The 27,415-nt window shown below is 37.6% G+C and overlaps 2 protein-coding genes across 8 annotated transcripts in view; one reads left to right on the top strand and one right to left on the bottom strand.

The window, feature by feature from the left end:
- LOC310880342 (uncharacterized protein) overlaps positions 1-27,415 on the top strand; it is a 232,441-nt gene that overhangs the window by 15,672 nt on the left and 189,354 nt on the right. The window contains exons 1-6 of one of the 2 annotated variants that reach the window (XM_083796017.1): positions 13,523-13,634; positions 14,348-14,490; positions 16,771-21,150; positions 22,584-22,678; positions 23,991-24,091; positions 25,556-25,741. The gene's annotated coding sequence lies outside the window, so the exon portion shown is untranslated. Of the gene's footprint in view, positions 1-731; positions 880-1,522; positions 1,727-7,119; positions 13,635-14,347; positions 14,491-16,770; positions 21,151-22,583; positions 22,679-23,990; positions 24,092-25,555; positions 25,742-27,415 lie in introns of those variants that run through there. The other variant, XR_014571638.1, reaches the window with a different exon arrangement.
- PTPDC1 (protein tyrosine phosphatase domain containing 1) lies at positions 3,039-27,415 on the bottom strand. 6 transcript variants are annotated; one of them, XM_083796008.1, is made up of 12 exons: positions 27,339-27,353; positions 13,908-14,000; positions 13,630-13,710; positions 11,783-12,202; positions 11,070-11,241; positions 10,146-10,226; positions 9,802-9,920; positions 8,894-9,031; positions 7,078-8,285; positions 6,147-6,332; positions 4,631-4,741; positions 3,039-3,959 (listed from the first exon to the last, which is right to left on the bottom strand). In XM_083796008.1, exons 4-12 carry the CDS (start codon positions 11,994-11,996, stop codon positions 3,843-3,845), a joined length of 2,346 nt encoding a protein of 781 aa, XP_083652134.1. In that variant the 5' UTR covers positions 11,997-12,202; positions 13,630-13,710; positions 13,908-14,000; positions 27,339-27,353; the 3' UTR covers positions 3,039-3,842. The 6 variants fall into 6 exon arrangements, with proteins under 6 accessions (XP_083652134.1, XP_083652137.1, XP_083652136.1 ...); XM_083796011.1 differs by lacking the exons at positions 11,783-12,202; positions 13,630-13,710 and adding an exon at positions 23,589-23,775 and having other exon boundaries at positions 27,339-27,392; XM_083796010.1 differs by lacking the exons at positions 11,783-12,202; positions 13,630-13,710 and having other exon boundaries at positions 27,339-27,415.

The following is a 27,415-nucleotide window of genomic DNA, read 5'->3' as shown; positions in this document are numbered from 1 at the left end:
ATAAAGTAGCTAGATATGTGTGAACTATCTACACCCGAAACTACATAGGGTAATACAGAAGAAATCTTTGTCAGCAGTCAGCTATGCACAGTTGACATGCTGACAGACCCAGGCCTGGAATAAATAGATTTTGATCCAAGAGCCACAGGAAAATCTCAGCTCTTTGTTCCTGCACTATTCTGTGTGGGTGGAGAGAGAAAAAATCAAGCATTTGCCTCAGAGCAGCACTCTGTTCTCAAGAGACACGTGGAGCCAAGTAAAAGAAGTGGCAAGAGGAATTTATCTGGTAGTTAAAGATTTGTCTTCATCCAGGGGTCAAAATGAACAAAAGATCCCATTGTATTTTTCACAGGAGGAAACTGTCAATTGTTTTCACCAAGATGCAGAATAAACATTTACTATTAAAAACTGAGAGAAATTGACATCTTATCCAAAGTAAATGAGTGCTGTCTCTGTATGGAAAATTCAGCGGTAAAAATGGTGTGTGTGTGTGTGTGTTCCACGTTGCCTTAGCATGTAACACTTAGAACCAACCTGTAGCTGAAAGAATACCAATAGAGTAGTTCAGCTGGAAGGGACCTTCAGAGATCATCTAGTCCACCTGCCTGACCACTGCAGGGCTAACCAAAAATTAAAGCATATTTATGAGGACCATGTGATGGCTTGCAGGGATTAATTGCTTTGGGAGGAGCACTCCAGCCCTCGTTGACAGCTGGCATGGTGTTTTTCAGAGTATTTCCATTTTCGCTTTATATGGCTGGAGAAAAGAGCCAAAAAAAACCTCACCAGCAGACCGGGACTCGCCCAAAGCCAGTGGAGAAGGTAGTGCCGACAGTCAGCCAGCTTGCTGCCAGAGCAGGACGAGTTGTGCAGAACCAGGCAAGTCCTTCGTTTTGATTGAATTTTTGGTAGCGGAGGGGTCAGACGCTCTCAGGCACTAAAGTTAATGCAACTTCTACTCCAGGCTACTGTAAACCACTTGGACCAATTACATCTTCCTCTGCAGTGTGCTTTCAGGGGCATTTGACCAATTATAACATGATGCTTGAGGAGACAGTCTCATAGTTGTAGACTAGAGCTGACTTGTATACAAAAAACTCCTCCCTGCATCTCCTCCACCCACCCCACCCCCAAAATGAAAATTTTTGTCACCCTTTGATTACATGGGAACTCGCCTTAGAACCAACCTAGGCCTGGCGTGGGGACAAAATCCCACCCAAGCTTTTCTAACTGAGGCTGCTGAGGGTGTGTTTGCTCCTTGGGCAGCTGTTGCAGTGTATGAATCCCTTGTAGCTTCAGTAAAATAAGACATGCCAGACTTAGGTGCCTGCAGCTCTGCCTGGTGCACTGCTGTATGAGGTGGCAGAGAGCAAGCAGACGTCGTGGAAGGAGGCCTTTGGCACTGCTTGGGGTCAGAGGAAGCTGCTATTGCTGCAGTCCAGGCTGCCCTCATGCCAGTTCACTGATGGACAGGGGAGTGAAAAGATCACAAAAGGCATAATTTGCATGTTTTTCTATTCAGGATTCTTTTAGTGACATTTTAATGGTCACTGTAACTTGCTGCAAGTTAGGAGTGAGCTGACTGGTGGACTTGAAGCAAGAGAAGAAGGCTAAAGACCAAGAGTCCTACTGTTATGGAGATGGGCAACGCTGTACCAGCAGAGGGGTTTCTCGGGTATGGCATGGCTGGGGTTTATGGATTCTACACTTCTGACAAGACCTTGTGGTAAGGCTCAATTAAAGATGGTGCTTTGGGGGGTTTATTGCAGGGGCTGTTGTGGAGGGGTACTTCATAGCTGCCACTGATGCTGAGGTGACCTGGTGGGAGAGGATTTTTCTAGAGGAACAGAGGAGTCTGGAAATGCTAGTTGGGGTCCTCCTGTCCCATGCTGCCACTAGCTCCTGGCCATTTTGCTGCAGTGGGATGAGGTCATGGAGTGTCAGCATGACGAGGCAGTAACAAGCACAAAGAGAAATCTGCCCACGCATAACCCACAGCTGTGAGGCTGTCACACAAATCTGTGAGTCAGGTTTACTGCATCAGGAAATGATGTGGAAAAAGCCTGTTTGCAATTTAAGCATTTACATCACCCAGGTGAGAAATTAATTAATAGGATGCTGCTATTTGTGAGTTTGCTATTTCATTTAGATGGGCTGTTCTTGTTTTTTTCCCATGGTGGCTTCAGTCAGATGGGGTGGTTAGTTTGGTGGTAATTACAACCACATTTGTCAGTGAACCAAAAAACGTACTAAGTGAAAAAGCACCCAGTTCTGCAATATCCATCTGCATGGGCAGCCGGTAGGTAATTTTTCAAATATAAACACTTGACATTAACTTCAGAAAGATTATTCTAGCTAGTTTTAATGATATGCAGTCCTTGTTAATTATCTCCGTTTAAACAATTCTGAGCTGGTCTCTATGCTCTAAGCATGCTAGCTATTTGGAACTGTTCAACTGTAGGTTTGCTACAGTTGAAATGCTGAAATAATTCCTTGGGAATTTATGACACCTGCAAATGCATCTTAGTTTTCCCAAGTCTAACTGCTAAGATATGCTCGCTAAAGCTAAACTGCATACTGTGTTGCACAGACTCTTTACAAAGCTGCTTTTGTGTATGTGATTCGTATGCGATATTTTAATTTCAAGTGTGCTTACTTCAAGGTGATTCTACCGAAGTACTTGTTTGGCTCTGAATTTGATGTATCATTATCTAACATATCAAGTAGGCATGATTTATATATATAAAACCGGTCTATTTTTAACTCTAAATATTATTCATTTTCAGTGCCAAATAAAAATATTTTGGAAACGGACAAATTCTTATTTAACTACTTAAATATATCAAACTAGATAAACTGTTAATCTCCAAAATGACATTCCAATCTGAATCCTAAGGCTGTCATCAGAAACTCGGAATCATGTTGTTCTGTCCTATTAGATGAAAATACTGCTACAAAGTGTACTGTAGATAAGATTTTCATTGATTATTTTTGAGTGTTATTGTTACATTTCTGTATAAGTTTTTGCTGAATATAAGTACAGAGAGAATTATATCCTTTTTAATGTTTGATAATTACATTTTTTTTCCACTTAAAATAAGGTGTATAAAAGTTTAACTAGTAAAGTAAAACTTTGCTCTTATTCAAAGCATTTAAGATGACACAGCCTATCTTCCGTTAAAAAAAAATCTAACTTCAGACCTTTATAACTTCATACTCAATACGTTTAATGTATTTCTCTTCTGCAACACCTTTTAGAAATAAATTGGTGACAATTATTTAAGGTATCTACAAGAAAAAAATGATCTGCTGTTAACAGTAGACCCTAAGCTCTGTTCACTATTTGTCCTATTTTAAATTTTCTAAAAGGAAAAGGCTTAGTAAGTTCAGTCAGTATTTATTTTTCTGCAAAGTAAAATCAAGTAACATTAATGTAAACATATTTAATGTTAATACATAAACATTAACTTAATCCATTAAACCTTCATGTACCATGGCACTGAATTTATGGCAACCTTGTAACTTGAAAATAGCATAGCTTGCCAATGACAGAGGAGTCAAAATCAGTAAGTACATCTGAAGACAAGAGAAAAGTTCACAAAATAAAAGCATAGTACTTGAAACCAAAATGCTACAGTACGGTCATACAGGAGCTGTTCCTTAGAACCATGTAGATAGAACAATTGTCACTAAAACTCCCTCTAAAAAAATAAAATGTTTTGTTAACAACTACTGTCACCTGAAGTTAAGTAAATCATACCAAGTAGCACAAAATACAGTAGCTGGAAAATGCAAAATAATTTGGTAGACCCATCTAATTCTTCAGCATTGCCATGCAGAAATCAGGAAGGATTTTCTGTTCCTTCCTTAAGCCTTTTTCTTTTTTCTTCCAGTGTTTGTTTAAATACTTTTTTCAAGGTATTGTAAACATAGGGTCCATTTTCAGAATCGAAGCTTGTCTAATAAAAGGGAGAAAATTGAGTTCAGTTGTTAAATAGATGTCATATAGCAAAATGCAAAGTAAATGACCAACATTTTTTTAAATCAGTTTTCAGATTTATCAAAGAAAATATGTGTTGTGTTATGGAGTACTTAATACTGAGTATTTACAATTTTTTGCTGACTAAACATTAAAACAAACTAACCGGAGGAGAAATGTCATGATTGTTTTAACAGGTGGCATGTCTGTAGATTTACAAGAGATTAGGAAGCAATGAACTTTCTTTTCAAATAATTTCACCTGCTAAACTGCAATGTAATTTTAGAAAATTATTTAATCTGATGAAAATAGTCCAAGTAGTCAAGGCTACTCCCAATGCCTAATTTGTCTCACCACTTAGAAATTATCTTTTCCCTAATGTGAAGAAGTCTGTGAATTGGAATTGATCCAGAAATAGAAAAATGAGATTAAAGGACTAAGGCTGTAGTGACAGAATGTAATTTTGTTGAGAGTATTTCCCATCCTTTATGTAGGCTGGTTATTATAAAATATAAACTCTGAAATAGATAGCATGAGTACACTAAGTGTGAAGGAATTACTGTAATTTTTAACACAGAGGACTGCTCTGTTGATTTACCCTACATGATTTACAACAAATAAATATGATGTCTTGGACAAATGGTTACTTGCCTTAGTGAAAGCTTTAATAGCACGAGCAAGTAAGGCCTCCTCCACATCAGCTGGTAGCATTTGCAAGTTCACCACACAGTGTAAAATACAAAGGATAGTCTGACACTGTTCCTGGTGGGTAAAAAGGAACAGCAGCTCGTTAGAAGAAATCTTTTAAAGAAAAACATTTAACTTTCCATTTTTGTTAATTGCTGTTCAAATATCAGACTGTGCCTTTCTGTATTGAAACCTTCAGGTGTAGGAGTTGGGGAGAGAATTTTTACAAGCCTTAAGAGCTTCTATGTAATTGTTTCAGTCATGATGGGAGAAACTCTTCTCTTGTGTATCTCAGACTATTCTGGAAATTTCAACAAGGTCAGGCATTCTTCTGGAGACCTGGCATTTCAAGGTTCCCAACACAAAAAGCACAACACTCACATGAGGTGGCACAGAAAAAGTGAGATTAGATCTTTTCAGTCTCAAATGCTATGCATGTTAGCTCTTTCCCCAGCTAATGTAGCATGATCTACATCTCCTTCTGCCCTACCAAGTATCCTTCACCATGAAAAGAAGCTTGCAGAGAGACAAGGATGTATATAAATGGAGCAAAAGTATCCTTGGCGCTGCTAATTCCCATCCCTTTTCCAAGGGGGATTAGAGGTTTCTATTTTTATAGATTAAAAGTGTTCTTTATTTTGATACAAACAGAAATTTAAAACTTGACAGGGTGGAAGAAACATGACATTTTGAGAGGAAGAATTCTGAATGTCATGTCATGAAAGTGGTCGCTGTGCACAAAGTCTGCCCACCTACCGATTAGAAGCTGTATTCTTGGATATCTAGAGGCTATTAAAAGGGGTCCTATCTTTTTCACAAATACTTTGGAAGCAATTCCCAAAGAATTATGAAATGAGTTTGTGTAATTAAGAGGTCAAGAATAGAGATTTTTTTTTGTGTTGTTTTATTTACCCTGCATCTAGCTCTTTGGGGTAAGCACGATTAAGTGATTGTGGATCAGAAGTACCTGTTTCTCATTTCAGAATACAAATGGCCACAGTTCTGAATTAAGTAAAGGATTTTGGCCTGCCTTCTGTATCCTTCAATTGGCAAATTCTTCCTATTCCTTATCCAGTTCTTCCGAAACTGATGGGAGTATGTTGTTTGCACAGCAAATGACAACTGTTAAGCGCAGCTGACAGATTTGACATTAACAAAAGCCATACAAAAGGCAAAAGTTTCTTGTCTTTGCCCCTGGATCTCCAACTGGAGAATTTGCAGGCATACAAATGAAGTTGGGCTTCTACCAAGTAAGTTTCAAAGATAACTCAGACTCTTCTTATAATATTCATCATAGTAGTACTGATTACAGCTCGTACTATTGAATATAAAAACAATCCTCATTTTGATTTTTAAAGAAATTGAAGTTGCCTTTAGAAAGTACAATTTCCATGTCTAAAGGCAATAAATGAATAGTTCAACATGTATTAACGAAGTATACTTAACAGTAAAATAATGGATTGACATATATAATATCTACCTTTCTCAGTAAGTTAAGTGCATCTTGTGATTCTATGGAATTTTTTGCCAACATGTCAATATCATCTTTGGATATAATAGGTTCTTTCAGTTGCTCAATCCAGGACCACATCAAGCTACAGAGGATGAAAGGATCTCTCTCAGTACAGATTTTATCCCAAGCTCCATCTCGAGAATTCAGTTCTTTCTTTAGGAAAAAAAAAAGGGGGGGGGGGGGGGGGGGGGGAGGGTGAAAATGAATCATCTATTTACTTTTACTAACATTCTCTTTGATTGTAGCAGTACTTGGCTGCTTACATTCCAACATGAAAAGAAGACTTAACAGTTCCAAAAAAATTATTTCTTTTTTTCTTTTTCTAAAGCATCAACATTAATCAGCAGTAATACAAGTGATCCTTTAAAACAGAAGGATGACATAAGTAGTACAGCTCCAAATCTCCCAGTTATCTCCTAGAATATGTAAAATAGCTTTGGATTCCTACTTTAAAACAAATGTTGGTAGGAGGATTTGGTTTTGAGAATAAGCAATTAAGTTTCTACTAAATACTTTTACACACAGAATCCTCCGATTAATTCTGAGAAAGCACTGGTTAAAAACAACATAGCTCTAACTTAATATCTGTAGTACTTTTATGCTATCAGCAATGAAGTTAAGCTACAGATAATAGCATCAGTTTTCATTAGTCTGTAAAATGAATGAATGCAACCAGAAACAATGTTCTAACCTCCAGTTAGATACCAAAATTTGTAGGTTCACTTCGTTTACTATTGAAAGAGCTGGTGATAACTGACAAATACAATTATTTTCTTAACCAGAGCATAAATCTGTGTCTCAGCTCTTTCAAAGCATGTGGTACCATTTTTGCCATTCTAGGAATTAACCTAGGTGAAATATTGCAGAATATACAACACTGAGTCAAACTAAAAATTACCTGCCACATTTCTACCTTCTGCTTCACTTCATCCTCTTCCAGAAATTCATTTATATTTGCAAGTGCTTTTGCTGCCAACACTCTTCGGCCTTCCAAACTTAATTCTGACTGCAGAACAATGTGTGGAATTGCCTCTGACAGATCTTTGCTACCTTGGCTTTCGCATCCAATGGAAAAGTTCACTTTAGAAGAAGAAGAAGAATCAGAGTCCTCGGAGACATAGACTTTTCTGCTGTACATATTAGTCATGTGTTCTTTTCTGTGACCGATCTCATTGGCAAAATTTTGCCTTGGTGTTCTAGTTTCCCTGGAAGTGTGAATAGATGATAGGCCTGAAGAAAAAGTTCTGCTGCGCTGTACTTCTTTAGTAGAGTTCCTTCTATGATGAACTGAAGATCCATCTTTTCGCCCATCCAAATTAAATTTAGTTTGACTCCAAATCGTACATGTATTACGCACTAATGCTTCTTTGTTTAAATCCAGCTGTGGCTTTTGGTCGTCTGTGACAGAACGCTCCTCCCCACTGTTCTGCTTAAGTTTGTTGCACCGTAATATCTGAGCAGGTACAGTCCACGCAGTTTCTGCTTGTTCTAAGAGAAACTCGGTTCTCCTTAAATCTGACTCGCTATAGCTAAGACGCCTTTTCACATGAGTGAGAGGCTGAAGGCAGTCGACGTTCCTTCTTTTCCAAAGAGGATCACATTCGTGTGCCAGGGAGAAAAGACAATCCTGGGTCTCAAAGGTGGCCGAGTGGGCGTGGGAGGAGTCCGACGTGTCACTGTCTTGCCTTGCCAGTTCTCTATCTAGCTGTGCAGACACCAGCTGAGAAACAGTCTTTTCAATTTCAGCTGAGAGATCTGGTATATCTAACAGTTCTGCTTCTATCACTTGTCTATTTTCTGCCAAGTCTAGCAACAGTTTGCAAACTAGATGAATGAGTTTTGGCACGTGTTTGAGATGCCTGCTCTCATAACCATGGAGCAGATGTCTTTGGCGGGTCAGGTACTGGGACAGTGTCACCGTGTGTGCCTTGGGCTCGCAGCATGCAAACACATTTCTCAGAGGAATCAAAAACTGAGTGAATTCTCTGATGCATAGTAACTGCCCTCTAGTCTGAATAGAATTAGGCCTTTTTGCTCTGACAAAAAGAATTGCTTGATCAGCTGTCATTCTTGTCGCAAAAACTAAGTAGCAAGCTACTAGAACACCTGGGAAATATAAACACAAAAATTAGCTGAAGAAATATCAAACTGCAACAAACATTCAGAAGAACCATGGAGTAAAAATGAATGTAGGTACGGATAGAGGTTTTGTGCCCTTTATTACCTGATGCTGCTAGGCAAGTATAGTTGCTTTCCTTGGACCACAAGATACAGTAAACCCACTCTCACTACACTTGAAGTGAGAGCTAGTTTCTCACCACAGCATTTCTAGGAGTTGCATCATAAGTGAACACAGGAGCGATGGTGGCTTCTACAGGAACAACTCAGGCAAACGAGTCTTGAAAGAGCCAGGAGTAATTGAAATTTTAGGTGAATTTTTCCCATCAAAAGAAAGCTGTCCCATTTCAATGTAACAGGGCATTATTATACAGATTCAAAAATTTTCAAACCTTACAGGTTTCTGTTTTTATATATTAAAACTGATCTCTTCCACCACTGACAGATCATTTTCACAAATTTGTTTAGCATTTTTAACCACTTTATAGATGTACATCTTGCAATGATATAGAATTTAAATCATTAATAAGTTATGACAATAGGGGGTTTGCATCTTCAGAAAAACAATTCTGTTGATCTTGCAGTAGAGCACTTACCTGTCCGACCCAGTCCTGCATGACAGTGAACAGCTACCCTTCCTTCCTGCAACGCAAAAGCCATGACTTTTACCATATCAAGTATAGTAGTGAGAGATGCCACTCCATAATCCTTCCATCCAAAATTATAAAAATAAACTAAAATAAAAAGAGAGAGAGTTATTCGCTTTACTGAATGTGAAATTTTCAGTACTATATGCAGGGGAGAGATGACTAATAAATGATATTATTAAAAACGCACAAAGAATCTTAGGAGAATATGACTGCATATTGTTTGCAAGAGATTATTTTCCTATTTCAGAGTACTTTTGCTGTTTCACTTTGATAAATACATGACGCTAGCAAAGATTTGTCAAACTCAAATTCAGCTGGAATGTGAAATATATAACAAAGCGGAGTGATTCATACAAAAATTACTGAGCTATACATAGGTAGAGCATAATCTTTTCTTTTTAGAAATAAAAGCACCGCTTCAGTCCAAAGCTCTTTCTTATACAGAAGCACTTTTCCTCATCTCAGCATTTGAAAATATAAAAATTCTGTCATTACAAATGTCCTTTAATCAAAAAATGTTCTATAGTCTAGGTAAGAAAACCTGAATTATACCAGAATTTGAAACAACATTAATGTTTTATATGTTTGGGAACTCAGAAGAAAAAAAAAATAACCAGCTGTTGTCCTTTCTTTATTCTAAATACCTGAATGTAAACCCTCTAATATCACTCTACATATATACAGTATTGGATAATGTGTTATTCACTCTCAATTATATTTGCCAAGTTTTATGTTTACAACCTCTTTTGTACAACATTTCTTATATAGCTGCTTTTAATACATGAGAATTCAAGTAAAAATATCTGGTGCTGAAGTGAATAATTAATGAGGAATGGCAGCAGGAGTGAACTTACTTCCAGCCTCCATGAAAGCTTCAGGAAGGTAAGTGAAACCACTTTCTTGTTCCAATGGATTCCCACAGCTCGCATGCTCCCCAGGACGCTGAAGGTTAATTATGGTTTTTATGCCACATCTTAAGGAAGGAATAGATGAGTCTAAGCATTATATGCAACCAAAATCTTATTATCCCTTATTTTCAGAAACACACATTTATTCTTAGGGGAGAAAAAATCTTTATACTGTTGCATCAGTAAAATGGAAGGATCTTTAGCAACAACCCAAATCTGTGCTGAAAGAGAAAATGGATTGGGAATTACATTAGTAATACCTACAATAAATAATGAGTAAATGTTGTTACCTTTCAAACTGCTCAATAATGTTGTACTTTTCAATTAATTCTGTTGAGGGTCGAGCCATAGCCAGTATATTATCTGTTATCCTAAGAAATTAAAAAAGTAGTAGTTTTTATTACTGGTACACTAATAAAGATTATAATGATATTATTAATAATTTCCCCGGTATGAATTTGCTACGATAAGATTACTGTGTGATTTTTAAGAAAGACAAACACGTTGTTGATTAACTAGAAATGATTTTTCAAAAAGTTCTACTATCATACAGCATTAGTGGTAAATCCTATTAAACTAATACAGGTATTACATATCAAAAGACCATTACTTGAGCTATTTAAATGCCAGTCCAATTAACATATTAAAAAATTGCTTTGAATAAAAATCTGGACTGATCCCTGTTTGTCCCTTTAAGGCTTGTATGCTTTTCAATAGCATTCACTGTTACTGTTAAGAATTTAAAAGATATGTTTCACATGAATAATACTGTATATGAATATGCTTTTTTGAACATATACATTATTTCATCTCCAGTAACTGTTTTTACTTTGAAATTCTATTATGACGATGTTTTAATTCATTTGCATTTTAAATCTTAGCAAGAACTGTCTGTAACCCAGAATATATATGTGTGTGTGTGTGTGTGTATATATATATATATATATAAAATTCATGACAGAGAGGTATTTATTCTTTGGGATCTGAACCAAACCTATTGGAAGTACACAGAAGTCTTTCATCATTTTTACTGGGCTATGTACAATGGCTATTATGGTTTACTGTTAATTTGTAATTTTGAATCACGCTATCATTATGTTTTATACTTAACTTGGAAGTGGTTGATTTGAAAAAAAAATCTTAAGTATGATTCTCTCATTTAATAAATATACTGGATCCAGTTACATTTAGTGACAGTAAATGCTGCATACTACCAAGAAGAGTAGAGCCCTTTAATGGCTTGCTCCTGGTCACTCCATCGAGCTGGGTTCTCGTACTTGCAAGCACGTCCACCGCACGCCATGGAGCACTGCATGTGACCAGGAATGACATGGCGAAGGCGCTCCCCTACTTTAGTGTATTTTGCTGTTGGACGCCTTGAACTTCCTATAACACAAGCAAAAGTACTTAGTAAGGAGGCTTACAAATTCATTTCCACCTTAAAAGCATCTGTTCAGCCTTAAATCGACAAAGTTACAAAGAGCATACAGATATGAAATATATAAATTTACAACTCATTTTTCAACATGGACTTTAAGGATTCTGAGGAAAAAAAATTGAAGTTGCTTTTTCTCACAGCAAATTTGATCTTTCTGATGAAGTTATAGGTGTGTGATAACATGTGCAGCAGAACAAATGTCACTGTCATCTTCCACCTAAAATCAAAAATAGTTAGTTGTGCTCTTGGTATATGTATGAAGGTGTGCTTCCGTTTTATCTGTTCTCTATAACTGAGCTGTTAGTGAAAAGCATGTATTAATACTCAAATACGAATCTATGAATGAAATACAAAATACAGAAAAAAACGATTTTAAACAGTATTTTATGCATATATATGTAATACAATCAACAGAGCAAAAGCATACGAATTGAACAACAAGAGCAACAAAACCAGAACTGCCAACAGTTTGAATGAAAACTACTTTACTCTTTTTTTCAGGAAAAGTTGCATCCAGCTCCTCGGGGCTCAGAGATGATATCGCCACCATAACGCGCTGAGTTGATGATGAGAGTACCTCTACCACCGAGCTCCGGCGCCTCTGGATTATGCGGAGAAGGGGATCGGAGGAAGAATGCCTCCGGCCCTGGAAAAAGTTGCTAAAAATACTCGCAGCTGAACGCCTCCGGGGTGAGCCCTGCATGACTGACCAGCCCCAGTGACAGTGTAGCAGGGTGCTGAGGATGCGCTGATCGAACACCCCAGTTGTTCCGTGCCGAAGTTGCAGGGATGTGCAGCATCCTCCCCGCTCCGGCAGCCAGGAGGCAGGGGCTGAGCTGTCACCATAGTAACTCGCAGCCAGCCCCGAGGCAGTGAGATGCTGTAGGGGCTGGTCCTGGTTGGGACAAGCTGTTCCGCCGCCGATGAAAATAGTTGCATTTCAAGTAGATAATTTTGGAAATGGACCGGGAACAACCAAAACATTTTCCGTAAACAATGTGAGTATTTTAGTTGGTCGTAAATAACATACATTCAGAACCCGCTAAGACACAAAATAGTATATTCAAAAGAACAATCAGAATGCAGTTGGAGGCTCTGCTTCCTGAGAAATCAGTAAGTACATTATACTCCTCCACCTCTTGGGTTAACATTCCACAACCACCTCTCTCCCTCCACTTAGTTGCTCCAAAATGCATCATTAGCTCTGTAATGATTGGGATTAGTGTGTTCCTACTGAAATGGCTCAGTACATGATGAATTGTAGACTGTTCGCTCGGGACCATTCATATCTTCAACAAAACACAATTTGTTATTCAAAACAAAAGGCTTATTTTTTTTCAGGGCACAGCTCTTTTATTAACCAAAGCTGTTAGCCCTAGAGACTGAGATAAAGCAGATTACGGGGAGGAGAAGATGCATTGGTTGAGTGCTTTAGGCTTATGAAGGTAGATATTAGGTGGCAAATTGGCTCCCTCTTTGCTTCTAGCATGGTAAGAAAGAGCTGGCTGGAAGGACTGCTCAAAAACAGGACTGCTGTTTTCAAAAGCACAAAATTCTTATGCAACTATGTGGAGAACAAACTATACAAATATTTAAAAAATAATTCAAAAAAAAAAAGTCATCCCATTGTTTGTACATTAGACTGAATGTTAAAGTGGAAAGCCTGGGGAAATAATGAAGAAAACACCACAGCTTTGGTCAACTGACAAATAAATCCTGTTGCATTTTCCTAAGGATATAATACTATCGTCAGTCTGTGTTTGATTTTTTCTTTTGATTATGAAAACAGGAATTCTTAAAGAGGAATTGCATATGAGAAAGCTCTCTTGATAAACATTCCTCAGGTAAACATGTACTGTTTTCTTCTAGGTACTGAACAGGAACAGAGTGACTGAATTTTGAATACTGCTCCCCAGCTCTTAAGACATGGTAAGGTTTTCTGTAGATACCAGGCATTAATCATCAGTAGTGACGTGATATGAGAAAAGGAAAACGTTAAAGCTGACTGTTAGCTGTCGTCTCAAAGATCTGACTATCCTAATAAAGCTGATATTAGGAGATGAGAAAATATTCGAATGTGTTTTTATATTGGGTGTTAGCTTGAAGAAGAAGGAAGGAGATGAAAGAGGCTACTTCAAGTGCTACCTATATCCAGCAAACGCAAAAAAAAATGCTTTCCAGTTAATTATATGGCTTTCTTATATTTAATTCTTATTCTTTCTCTTCCCAGAATCTTTTTTTCAGGATATATTAAATGATGGAGTCAGAAATGAGCAAGATAAAATGCTGCACACCATATTTTTCCATTGAATCTACCATGATTTGCAAGTACTCACCCAAAGTAAGACTTGAAATATTTTATTATAGAGTTCTTTTTGTTGAAGAGTTGTTTGTACTTTCAGAGAGCAAGGCAGTTTCTGAACATGGAAATGACATAGTTTCTTTAATTAAGAGACTTGACAATATGGAAGTAACATAAAAGCTTAAAAACACATCACGGTGATAAATTTATGCAGTTTGTTTTTGTTAGAGACACTTTAAGATTATAATTTGATAATAATACATCTTTTCCCTAAGCACTTTTTATGAATGGCATATCAGAGAAAGTTATTACCTGAACTCATATTTGCAAGATGTACGCTGCTCTCTAGCAATGAAGAATATGGTAGTTCATTTTGCAGCAAAACTCCTGCAGCCATTGCAGTACCTGTTGAAACAGTAGTGTGTTCATTGTAAGTCTACAATACACTCAAAAAAAGCAAAATAAAGCTGAGTTGAAGTTGAGTACTTGACACATGGTTGTAAAGTTGCCCCAGGCTTAAGATTGGGGCAGTCAGACATGGACTGTACTTTGTTTTTGATGTGCAGTCATCTTAAAATTCAACTGCTTCACTGTCTGCCCTAGCAATTTGAAGTTTAGTTAATTGTGTATTTCTAGCTCCAGAGTCTGGCTGACTGTGTACTTTATATGGACTGTGTGCTTTATATGGACAGGAGGCACTCAACTAGATGCCGTTAATGTAATGCCATCTTGATTTTCTCAAATTTGTACAGGTAACCATACAACTGTAAACCTTTAACTGGAACCTTCCAAGGGGCAATTCCAGCAAATCTAATGATACCAGAATGGCAGCACTATTTCTAAATCATACCATTCATACTTTTAGTTGATACTTGCCCAACAGACTATCCACAAGGTACGTGCTTTCTCTGCTCTCCTCCCTCCATTCTTTGTTTTTGGTATGATGGCAAGTTTGAAATCACATATATGAAGATTCTCTTTTAAAAACAAAAGTGAACCCAAGACTTCGTCTAAGCAGAAAACATATTTTAATACAATTTCTAATACAAAACAAGTCATTTTCTGAAGAGACTGTATCTGACAAAGAGAACTAAAGGAAGGCTGTAAACACGAACACATCAGTCACTGTGATGTGTAAGTAAACCAACTACATGGATCCTGACTGAAAATGTTTACACATTAAAAGACCTCTTCCTCTGATCTCAATAGTAAAATAGTTGCAAATGTAATATTAAAAATAAAAAAAATATTATACCAAGTTAAGTGTCTCCGCTGTAACTATTGAAACTTTTCTAAATAGACAAACCTTCTGTCCCACGTTTTGCAAAAACAGTATCAGAATTTAGCAGCATAAATAGTGTTTTAAAAGATTTACTAAAAATATTGAAAAAAATGAAAATAAAAAGTAATGCGGGATTATGTGGTAAACAGTCCAGTGCTGTGTTGAAATGAGGTATTAACTGCTTGCTGCTTACTGTCCACTCTTTATCTATAATTCTGCATAATTATTTTAAGTAAGTATCTGAATAGAGGCACATAAAATTTCATTAATTGGTATTACACTATCTGCCACATAGTTGAATAAATTGAAATTATTCTTCCAACCATGCTTATGGATTTTATTCCATATCAAAGTCACCTAGTACAACTCTGTCCTTTTCAAGATGCTTGAAGGTGGGAACTGAATATACATGCCCATTAATAACCTTTTAATACCGCTGCATCAGTGGCCTCAAAAAGATGAGATTTGTGTTTGTGAAAGCCAAGAGGCCTTTCAAAACTTAAGTGATGTTAAGGAATGCATTTCTAATGTAAATCTGTATATTATTAAGAATATTCATTCAGATCATTCAGATGAATCTTACTGTAGACTAAAGGGTATCCTGAACATTTTCTGGTCAGCTACTTGACCATCTGACTGCACTTTTACAAGTCAGTGCCTTTAATAAATAGGCAGGAATACAGGCACAACTTGCATTCTATTTTGAGCTCTAATTACCTTAATTACCTTTTTCTTTTTTTTCCTTCCCCAGTGGCCTTTGAAATCAGTAATGTATGGCTTTCACGATCACAGGAAACTCAGCAGCTAAAGAAATATTTCTATTTCTCAGAAATTTCTCTCAAAAATCTTAATAGCTTTTCCAGATAACATATAAGCATTTGAAAGAGTCAGATGTAATCATACGGATGGCAGAATCGCCACCAGTCATGCTGTTCTGACAATGAATGGTAACTGCCAGAGAAAACCAAGTCCAGTCAGGCTGTGTCCCACTAAACCAGGACACAGCTCAAGCTTCTCTGTATGATTCCCCCATGGGGAGGAATGTGGGTGAAACACCTATATCCTGAAAAGGCCATCATCTTTCTCTAAAATGTTCCAGAATTAAAGCTTCAAGCTAAGTTGGAAATCTGGCATTTCTAACATTTGTAGTTGAATTTACAAAGTACCAGATTTTTTTAACAAAGTTTTGGATATGCAATATAAAGCACTTCATGAAATTGTTGGAAATAGAATTTGATTTCTTGAGCTTTTACTGGAGGCAGTGTTTTTTTATGTATGCTAGGACTGAGTTCAGGCAACTCTTTCTGAATCTATAGTTCCATGAAATCATTGCTTTTTTAATATTTTTCCATAGTCTGTATCTGTGTTGCAAGAAGTGAAACAGCGCACTGTGATTTGTTTGAAAATATAAGTGAATTTACTACAGAGTTATTTAATCACAAACTAATAGGTTGCTCAACACAGACTACAGATTCATATAATATTTGTGCTGCACCTGTCTGAACAATATGCTTAACAATACATGCAAATAATTTTCTTGAAATATAGAATAAAGAATATGAATGTTATTTAAATAGAGACCGAGTTTTCCAGACATACATCGCAGGACATGTCAGAATGAATACTGTATTATAGAAAGTCTCCATTCAAAACTGAAGACTTACACACTACAGCAACTTGCTACCTGCAACTTACTGGTAAAATAAGGCTGCCTGGAACAATAAATGAAACCAAACATCTTCTGTTAGTTACTGTATTTCACAGACATTTATGTATGCCTGTTTAGTTTTCCTATTTGCTGGTACCCAGTGTTAGACAGAAGAAATGAGATGAAATAGTAGAGATATTTCTATCAATCAAAATTACTTTCCTCTTTTCTTTTTTTTAAACCAGACTTCAGGCCTTTACAGAAGAGGGAAGAGATGCAGACGACATACCTACAATATATAAAATACTAGCAAGATTGCTCAAAATGGCAGAGGGAAACAATGTGTTTTTTTTTTTTTTAACAAATTAGTCCTCCCTCAAATTTTTTAGAAGATAGACCAAATCTGTATTTCCTGTTCTATACGACCAGGCAATTCCAATCATCTGCTTTGTTGTATATTTTTCTGAAACAAACAAACAAAAAATTAAGTAAGATTGTGGTAAGAGTTTACAGAGAAATGATGCACTCCCTCGAACAAAGGTAAAAAGTTTTATTTTGGGACAGGAAGTACTATTTCAGTGTTGTTACTACAGGGAGGGGTATTACCGTCCTGCAGATAAAAAGAGTGTTAAAAGCTAAAATAGTGGCTGGGTAAAAGAAACAACTCTCCTGTTTTTTCTCTATATAATGTATTTTTTAGTTTTAAAAAGGTCCTCTTCAGCATTTTGTTCATCACGTTAACACTTGATAGACGCTAGAGAAAAAACAAGTCTCAAATGTTATTCCAGGTCATGTTCCTTATTATCTCCCCGAGGGAACGGAGTCACGTGCCTTGTGGCAATCATGACACCACCTTAATCAGATCCCCTCTGTTATCTGGGTGACATGCATTTCTATTGCCATGACAGCAAAGAGGCTGGCCTTTTAATCCTGCTATCACAATTTAAGAAATGGAACGGTGTCTTAGGTGATGTTCCATCTCTTTATATTTTATCATGGGAAGCAATGTCATTAAGCTTGCATAAACACCACAGGTAATGCAACCAAAATGTAGTAAAAATAACATTGATGATGGCTGACTGAAGTAAACAGCAGAACCCCATTGCCCAGGAAAACAAGTGTACATTGAAATCAGATATCAAGCCCTAAGGGGATATTTCAGCAGGTCCCTCTGAGGTGTGGATTTTGTACTTGTTTTGGTGTCTAATTATCTCATTTCTTTTTTCTTTGTTTTTGAGCAGACCAGTCCCTAACAGAAGGGATGTATCAGCTTTTGTTGCCTGTTGGTAGCACTGCTGATTCACCTGTTGCACTTAGTAACAGATGACAGCTGTCAAATATGCATCATCTACGCAGAGGTGAATTTCTTGCAGAGGAAATAGTATAGGCACACTGTGCTGCCTTTGGTGAGGTCAGTCTGTGCTCCCACTTTCTTTTTAAGGAGTGATGCAGCCTCTGGTCTATGTCCATTTCCTCTGGAATGAAAGAGCTTCTCTTTGTGAAGATACAGGTTAAGTAGCAAAATGCCATGCAGCAAGTAGGAAAAGGGAGAGATCAGGGATCTGCAACTGGTGGGCAGACTTGGCCAGGAGGAGCATACAGGAGGCATGCCTTCCTGGTTCACAAGAGCATGCAAAAAGGAAGATTCTTTTGTAGAATTTTAGGACCTGGAAATCAGTGGTTTCCAGTCACTGGGCTGAATTTTTGCTCCAAAATGAAATGAAAGAAAGGAACAATGTCTGATGTTTTAGCAGCCAGAAAACAAGCCCAAAAGTGCAAAGACAAGGGCTGGTCCCAGTTTACCTTAGCAATTAATATGGTTATTTAATAAATGCAATTACTATCTTTAGAACGTGTTTTCAAAACAGAAGAGCTTGCAGTCAAGACTGGAATGATTACAGTTGTGCTAGTTCAGCCGCCAGCACAAACAGGAATCCTCTCCACACTTCTGTGGAGCTGTATACTAATAGTGGAGTCCCATTTCTTCAGATTTGTATGGATTTGGTAACTAGAATATGACAGCAGACCACATATTCCAAAAGATTAGTTTTTATGTTAACATGAGAAACCTTGGATAAGCTTTCAAGTTTTTAATGTTGGTGTATAAGAAAAGCTATTTTAAACCTCAAATATATTCATGTAATAGAGGTAAATGCTGATGCTTATGCTTGTCATATAAAATGCGGGGATTGTTTTCTACTATTTTCTTGCCTTTTAAAATGAATTGTTCTCTCCCCTGTTGCATTCACATATAAGTGACTAACCAGTGGCCAATTTTTAAAGCAACAGCTTTAAATTTTTTAAAGTCAACTGCAGATGCAGGTAGGGGCCATATTAGCTTAGCACCTATGCCGACCATTAAAATTAAACGTCATTAAAATTCACGCCGTGGCCTGATTCTCTAACTACTTATCTTCTTCAGTAGCTTTGCTTTTGTGAGCAGTCCCATAGAAGTCAACAGGGTATTTGTATAAACGGAAGATTACATGGGATAAAGTTTCATTGCCAAAATGCAAAGTTCTGAAAACTGCACTAATTAATTCACGTAGCTGAAGATAACTCAGGTAATTAAGCAAAAATATGATCATGTACTGAGGACTGTTTTATAGTTAATAAAGTGGTTAAGAGCTAATAAATTATAACTTGGTCATTAAATTCAGGTTTTACATCTGATAATATAGGCAGATCATTAACATTTTTGATAGAAAAATCTAAGTACACTGAGGGGTAGTTAATGACTTCTACAGGAAGCACTGGTAAATGAAATCATATTTAAAAGTACAACACACTATCTAATTTGAACATTGCCAGAAATAACAAAACATTTATTTCTAAAGTTTTAGAAAAATAGTAGATAACTTTTCTCCTTAAACTTGATCATTATGATTAAGTTTCTTGTTCTAATGCATATTGCAGTAAAAAAAAATCACTGATAAGACATATCACAAATACATAAGCTACAAGTAAAAGGCTTGAAGGCAGTTAGCCTTGAACACACATATTTCAGTAGGCACACACCTCCCTTCCCTAGGCTTGCTTGAAATTTGAAATGTTTACTACCTATGAGCAAACGCGAGAAAATCAGAAAAGGAAAATAAACGCAGAGATATATGACAAAGGGAAGATAAGGTAATAACTTGAACACATGTTCAGCTATATGGAATTTATACAGCAGAGCAATACTACAGCTGTTGTCAAACTGTGGTGATTTCACTGGGAACGCAACAAAAACTAATTTTTTTATGACTATGAGTTGGGCTGTTGCTTTTTTTTTTCCTTTAGGAAAAAAAATTCATCACTTGTTTTAATTAAAGGTGAACATCATTTAATCATTAAGCATGATATTTACAAAGGACTATAGCTCCTTTCATGTACAAAAGAGACAAAAGAATATAATTCATTAGAAAATTATGTAGGTGTTGCTCTGGTGATTCAGTATTTGCTATTAATAGTTTTTTTGACATAAATAGCAAGAAACTGCAACCTAAGATGATGGACAGGTCTACCAATTGACTTGATTCATCTCATTAAGTCACGTCAGCTTTCTGTGATAGTGTTAACGCAGTAGTTAAGAGAATTTATTTTAAACTACCTTGAACAGGTTGGCAACCAGTAATTACTATTGAGAATTATAAAGGATATGGTGTAAAAATGAATAAATTAACTGTTCTACAAAGAAAAATGGGTGACTCAGATATTATGGATCGTGAATATCATGTTTACTAAGACTAGTAGATTTGTAAGACTACATCCAGAAGAATGAAATATTGTCAGCACTTCTGAATGCTACTGAAAGCATTCATAAGTGGAAAAGTTTTAAAACTGAACTCTAAGACTTAAAAGAAATTATTTTTATACTGCAGATAGTCAAAACCAACAAATTTACGTGAATTTTAATATAGAATTTCAGTAATTTCAGTTTAACATCTTACCTGTTACCCTGCAAAAAGAGTGAGTGAGTGTTGATCCCTTCATTGCTGCAGTATCAACTTCAAAAAATATATTGTAGGGACTTCGCATTTACAAAAGAGATGCTGAATGGTGTTTACACAGTATTTCCTGTAGTTAATTGGATTCGTGATGGTAATCTGGGAGGAGCCAGTAACTATCTTTTCTTAACTTAAGACTGTATGAGGAATGCCTTACAGACGATGCAGATAATCGTCCCATAAACTGCTTTCTGTGTCTGCCTAGATTTTAAAGGGATTGAGGCAAGCAGGCCACACCAACCTGTTTCAATAACTGAATCCTCCGTATCGTTCTGCTTCATCCATTAAGTTCACCTCATTTTCCTGTTATCAACCACAAGTAAATGTGTGTCTATATGTGCCAGACCACTAAGCATACAGTTACAAAAATCATTTGGGGAATGTACCTTAATTGCAGTTAAACTGATACAGTAATTTTATAACAACATAGAAAGAAACTAAGTCTCTTGTTCATATCTGTGGTTGTACCCTGAACAAAACTTACTATTTTTCAAATACTATCATTAAAGTATGTAAATTGAGGGTAAATTAACTGTATTAAATTGAACACCTCAAAAGCAAACGAAAAATAAGTTCTGAATGTAGAGGATGTGATCTACCGAAAAAAAGACACACAAGGACTTTGATTTAACTAAGGTGAGCTAAAATAAAGTAAGAAAACAAGATAAATAAAATAGGATATGATATTCTATTTTACTAAACCAATTTCAACTACTAAATATTATCTGACAAGAAGAAAGGCTTTTGTCTATTTCTACAGCTTACCTACACGTTTGTTTTTTTTCAGAAAAGCTAGTTTTAATTAAGTGCTTACTCACTATTTGTCATTAAAAATATCTCTCAATTACTTAGAGAAAAAGAAAGTACTAGTGCAAGCTTCTGTGAATGGGATGTGTGTATTATTTAAACAAGCAAGGACAGCAAGCTACAGGAGACAACTCGAGACTAATGCCAACGTACTTGTGCTCTGAACTGAACACCTGCCTTACTTTGGCCAATAGAGATGGGGCATACGACAGGACTATATTGTTTCATTAATTTTCCAAAATAATTTTGTAGCGAAATTTCACCATTTTTGCTATAATAATTGCAGCAAAAATCAGAATGAAAAAGAATCCAACTACTTTTCCATAGAAAAATTAATGTACTGAGAACAGAGAGAAATGAATTTAAAAGTCCTTAAGATTTCACATCTAGTTTCTTACTACTGTTGCAGGGATGAAAGAAAATCATGGGCATTAAATAAACTGTAGCCTATAATTTTATTAAACAGAAAACATCGTTTATGTACACATATAAGGACGTTTGTGAAAAAAAAAATCTTATCTAAAAATGGGGCTTCAGAAGATTTGTATGCAATTTTGGAAACCACTGGGGTACTTTAGAAAATATGGTTGACTATTATTCTCTGATCACTTATCTTCAGTTAGATTTTTTGAGTTTACATTTACTGTTTGCTACATGTCACTATAAATATATTTATTTTACAAAACTAATGTTTTGTAAACACTAGAAATATTTACATATATTTGAATATAAATGTGACTGTAAAATGAGACAAAAGCCACATAAAAGCATCTTCCTGGGGAAAACAGGCTTTTTTCAAGGCTCAAGTATGTCATTAAGAAATTCTACTTGCAGTTTTATGTTTTAATTACAAAGACAGAAACTAAATATGCTGTTTTCTTCCCTGAGGAATTTTACCTCACGTAGAAACCAGGTAGTGCTATGTTCAGTCTGTGTTTTATTTTTCAACAGATTCACCTCCCAAAATGAATGCTAATTGAACCCAAGATGAACTCAGTGCCAACTGCATGATATTCTTTTAGTTCTTCCAAGTGTTTATATTCCTTTTTGTAGCTGAAAATACATAACACATGCATGCAATGGAAATGCTTTTTTAAAAAACAAACCTATAACTATTTAACTATTTTAAAATTATTTAATAACAGCCTGTAACTATTTTAACTAAGGTGTATTATGTAGCCACACATTCCTGCTTCTGTAACCTATAATGTGAGTGCATATTGTTAAAAACTTGACTGAAGTTCACTAATTTGAACTTTAAGGTTAGAAACCTGGGAGCTGTACTTGAAATACTGCAAAACTGAGTTTCGCCACTTCAACAACAACCAATACAAAGAACGTTTTCTTCCACTACAAAGTAAGTTTTCAAAATTCTATGATTTTACTCTTTCATTTAACAGCCTAAACAGAGCGTGCAGCCTAAAATCCTGTGTCACACGTCTGTCTTTAATGGCTGGTAGCGGTTTCAGGCCCGCAGGTGCAGCACCCGCAGCCTCCCTGGCGTGCAGGTGGAACAGGAGAGCTCCAAGCCTCCGAACGCTGTCCTTATAGACAAGAACCAGCCAGCAGCCCCACTGCCTCCAGCAGCCCCACTGCCTCCAGCAGCCCCACTGCCTCCAGCAGTTAAATGACTGGCTGTAAGCACGTGGAATTGCACATTTACTTTGGTATCTTGTGGACCCAGGCAGAAACCAAAGCACGTCACTGCTTTAGAGGCCTGGCAAGTTCCTGGGATATAGAGAGCTTTGGTAGAAACCTGCATTACAATCATGGAAAATTTAGGTCAAAAAGAATTGAAGGTCATCCAGCCTGCTCAAGGCAGGGCTGACTTCCAGATCAGACCAAGAAATGACAGTTTCCCTCTCTGAAGAGCCCTGCCCAAGTAACACTCCAACAGCAGCGTCGCTTCTTGGTTTCATCACCCATTGTCTGTCCTCATTACAAAAGTGGCTCTAGAAATCATGGTCTAAGAATTGGGAGTAAAAGGACACATTTTTCAAGTGTTAGCACACAAAAATGTGTTAAACAAGTGGAGCATCTGGTAAAACATTTTGTAGGAGTAAACGGAGGAAGTTAGCAGATTTTTTAGTTGACTAAAGAACAAAGAGCAGTTCGGAGTAATTAAGAAGCACTGATTAACTGAAATTTTTAATAAAAGTGTAGTCTTTTTTTTGGAAAGTTCCTAAATGCTCACATTTGAGAGGCTGTCTCTGACATAACTTGGTGATTATTTTCATATGGCTAATACCACCGCACTGTTTACCTACGTGATTCTGGAGAAGGGTTCAGTCTTGGATACTTTCAGTTCTTGGTGCAACAGCCTGCCACTTTGCTGTGTCCATCTGTAGGTCTTGGAGATTCGCTTGGTTGTCCCTTCTATTTGTTCCTGCATTTGTATTCTTCGGTACTAGCGGCAGTTTATTCAGCTGAAGAACTGATTTTTTTTCCAGTGATCTGCAAAGTTTAGCTAGTTCCAGGAATCGGTGCCAAACATGTTTGTTCAGACTTGTCATCGTATTTTTGTCAAGACAAGGCTTTGTGCTAACTGAGGATGACTTTTTGGGGGAGTTAACCATTAGGCTGAAATAATTTGCCATTTCCACAGAAAGAATACAAAGAGTAGGTGGGAAGCTAGTGACTAAACTAATAATCTTTCTCTCTCTCTCTAGGCTTGGCATTTTCCTACTTAAACAAAATGAAGAATCCCAAATCCTCTGGAAAATTCTGTTGAACTATGATTGCTCTTTAAAGATATTAATGAGCTTTTTAGGTAAGTAGAACGGGGTTGCCAGGCTTCTGGCAGTTTATTTCTCTGGCATTGTATGGGCTGTCACATGGCTACTCTGTAGTGGACTTAGTGAATCCACCTGTCCTATGACCCTAGGTACGAATTTATCAGATTAGGCAGGTAGAAAAGTGTCTCACAGTGATCTGAATGCAACTGGGATGTTTGATCATCGTTTAGACTGCAGTGTTTTCATTGCTACATAGAATAAGAACATTAAATTATCCTAAAACTTTAATAAAACTTAATTGTTTTTAATTTTACTTTAGCACAAATTACGTATTTAGATTCCTAGCTGGCTTGGTTCATTCTCTGTTTCATCTTCTGCTTTTTTCTCTTCTTGTAGTTTGGGTAATAAAAATCAATTAATGATGCATTATTTTCGACTTGCATTAAAACACTGTAGGGAATGCCTTAGTTTTGTGCAGGGACTGCTTTAGTTTTGTGTAACTTTAAAACTGTATGAAATTTTATTAAGGATTTTTTAGAAGCTTTGCTTTTAGACTTTTTTTCTGTCCCTTAAGCACAATGCAATAACACATAGCAAATCAATCACAAAAGCAGGGTCAAAGCCTATCATTTGTAGACCTCAAGTACACTGGCAGTGTTAAGAGTTGTGAGACAAATACATGTTTAGATCCTTAATGAGATCCCAGAGCAACAGCCCACCTATGATCCCCACCTTCTTTCATCATCTGTACTTCCTACATTCATTCTTTTCCTGTTCTGTTCCACTGTTAGTTAAAATTGTCAATAATAAGATAAAATGGAAATGTGTGAAGTGTTAGGAAGGAGCAACACAATAATATGAAGATTTCAATTCAAAAGACAGTTCTAAAACTGAAGAATTGCATCAAGCATTATTTAAAGGTCATTCAGTGGACTGGCAATGTAATAGGTGACAACAAGCCTAGGGAAATAACCTAGAACCTCTTTTTAGCCTCAGGCTTTGAAATGAAAGAAAAATTGCAGCTTAAATTAGAGATTTAAAAAGGAAAGGGGAGGTGTCATAGGGCTAGAGCAACCCAGTTTAGCTCTCCTTTGTGAGATGGCTTGTTTTCTGGCTGTATGACACAGTGGCACCCAGGTGGCTGCAAAGCCCACATCCAATAACTTTGGGTTAGTAGCTCTGTCTTTGAAACAGCCAGCAAATGTCAGGTTGTTGGAAAACAGAGAAATTAGGAAAATAATTCCTTCTTTCATATATTTTGTAACTTTTGAGGAGCTACCAACTTGTGAAGACCCTTGCAAAAGCACTGCTTAATGTATGTGTGGTTTCTAAGAAACACTGGTCCTACTGTGAGTATGCAGAGCAGTTGTGGAGGATATGCACAATAAAGCTCAGGTGTTCAAAAATGGCAGATTTGGTAAAGAGGAAATGTTAAGAAAATGAAGTAGAGCTCAGGTAGCCAGTCCTTTTTGGCACTTTATCATGTGCTTTTTCCTAAGGAACAGAATGGTCAAGCTCTGTAACACAGGGGACTGTTTGAGTGAAGAACCAAAGGAAGTTAATAAAGTGGCCAGAGATCAAGAGTTGCAGGTGGGAGATACAGCCACCTGCAAGTGATGTGTTATCTCCTTCTTGCTCCTGTGATAGGATTAAGGCCAGGAAACACTTCAGTGCAGAGAAAACTGGTATGTTTTTAATGTATGTTTCTAATTTACAACACTAATAGACTACCCAAAATCAGGAGCAAAAATGTTTAGAAATTCTTATGCTTTCTTGAAAACTAACCACAGAATACAAGGCTAGAAGTTATTTGGGTATTGTTTATGTGCTTAAGCAATTCTGCAGTCTGAAGCTTGTTTCACAAAGCAGTGAACCTAGTGAAACCTATGCCTGGGTAGTTGTATCAGAGGAAGAGCGGGGAATTACGGTGGCTCAGGCAGCACCCAGCCCCGGAGGGAGGGAAGGGTCTTTCCATAACCTGTCACGCACCGGCTCACCAACAGCATGTGGTGGTGACCAGTGAGGACTGAATTCATGTTGCGATGCACTGGTTTTAAGGAGTTAGAGGAATTAACTACATTGTGCAGCCACTGAGTGCTTTGAGGCTGGCAGTCAGCACAAGCCCTCCAGCTCTGCACAGCCCCGCAGCGTGGCACAAAACACTCACCTGGGGCTCTTCTGGGTTGCCTTGCAAAGCAAGGGGAAACGTGCCTTGCCTTGTTGGACCAAGCGTCTTTAAACAAGTCTGTCTGTGACTGAGTGACATACTAGCATGAAGCAAAATCAAAGTAAGCCAGCAAACTGTAGTCTGCATTCAGAAACTGGGAGGGTTTTGCCACCTGTAAAACCACCTTGTACTTTATCTGAGCACTTGCAGTCCATTTAATTTTTTCATGGTATTTGTTGAGCCGCCCTTCCCAGCAACTGAAATTTCACCCAACTCAAATTTCTACCCATGGCTCCTCTCATTTGTAACTTTACTACTATTATAAAAATATACATATACTTGCAATGGTATCATTGGGTTTATGATGCTTAAGTAAAATGTTTACTCAAGCATGTGGCAGAAGCGCTCTTCAGACCAGTTATACTGCCACTCAAGCGGTCACCTAACGAGAGGATTACCCTGCTAATTATATCTCCCTGGTGATATTCTTGCCGTATCGCCCTGAAGACCGTCTCCCGAACTCGGTTTGTCTTTGCCTTACACGTGTGGCTCTGTGCATGCTTTACATAAACTACTGATGAGAACAAGAGACAGAAGAATGCTTTCAAGCAATACGTAACTGCAAATACTTATGTTTGTTTTGCGCGTATTCTTCTGGGATTAATTACTTCACAGATGTGGTGTTTCGTTTCACTAATTGAGGTGCAGGCCTCCCCAAAACACGGCTCTTTCTAAGAACAGCGAACCAAGGAAGGTACACAAAGGGAAATGTTTAAGCCTAGATCACTAACACATGCGGTAATCTCTTCTTTTTGTTGATCTTCGAAGAGTATAGCTTCAGCCTCTGGGCAAAAGCACCGACAGCTACTAAACACCACAACCCTGATGCACGGGAGCGGGTCTCCGAAGCTCCAAAGGGGGCCGAGCTTTCTGAGACCGGGGCGTCGCCGCTGCTGAACCTGAAAACGGGGCCGGAGCCCGTGGCCGAGGGGACCCCTCCGGGACCCGCACCGGGGCTATCCGGTTGCTCCCCGGGGAGCCGCAGGCCGCCGCGGCGGCGCCCGAGCAGCCCGCGGGTACCCGGAGCTGGGCCGGGAGGGGGGCGCGGGACCCACCTGGGACCCGCCGGGCTCTCGCCGCGTCCCGCCGCCGCCGCTCCGCCGCCGCCCGGCCCGTGGGAGGCGGCGCTGGG

Source organism: Anser anser (genome assembly GCF_964211835.1).
Source record: "Anser anser genome assembly, chromosome: 12".
NCBI lineage: Eukaryota > Metazoa > Chordata > Aves > Anseriformes > Anatidae > Anser > Anser anser.
The sequence above is the reverse complement of the archived record's forward strand: the minus strand, read 5'-3'. Positions and strand labels throughout refer to the sequence as shown.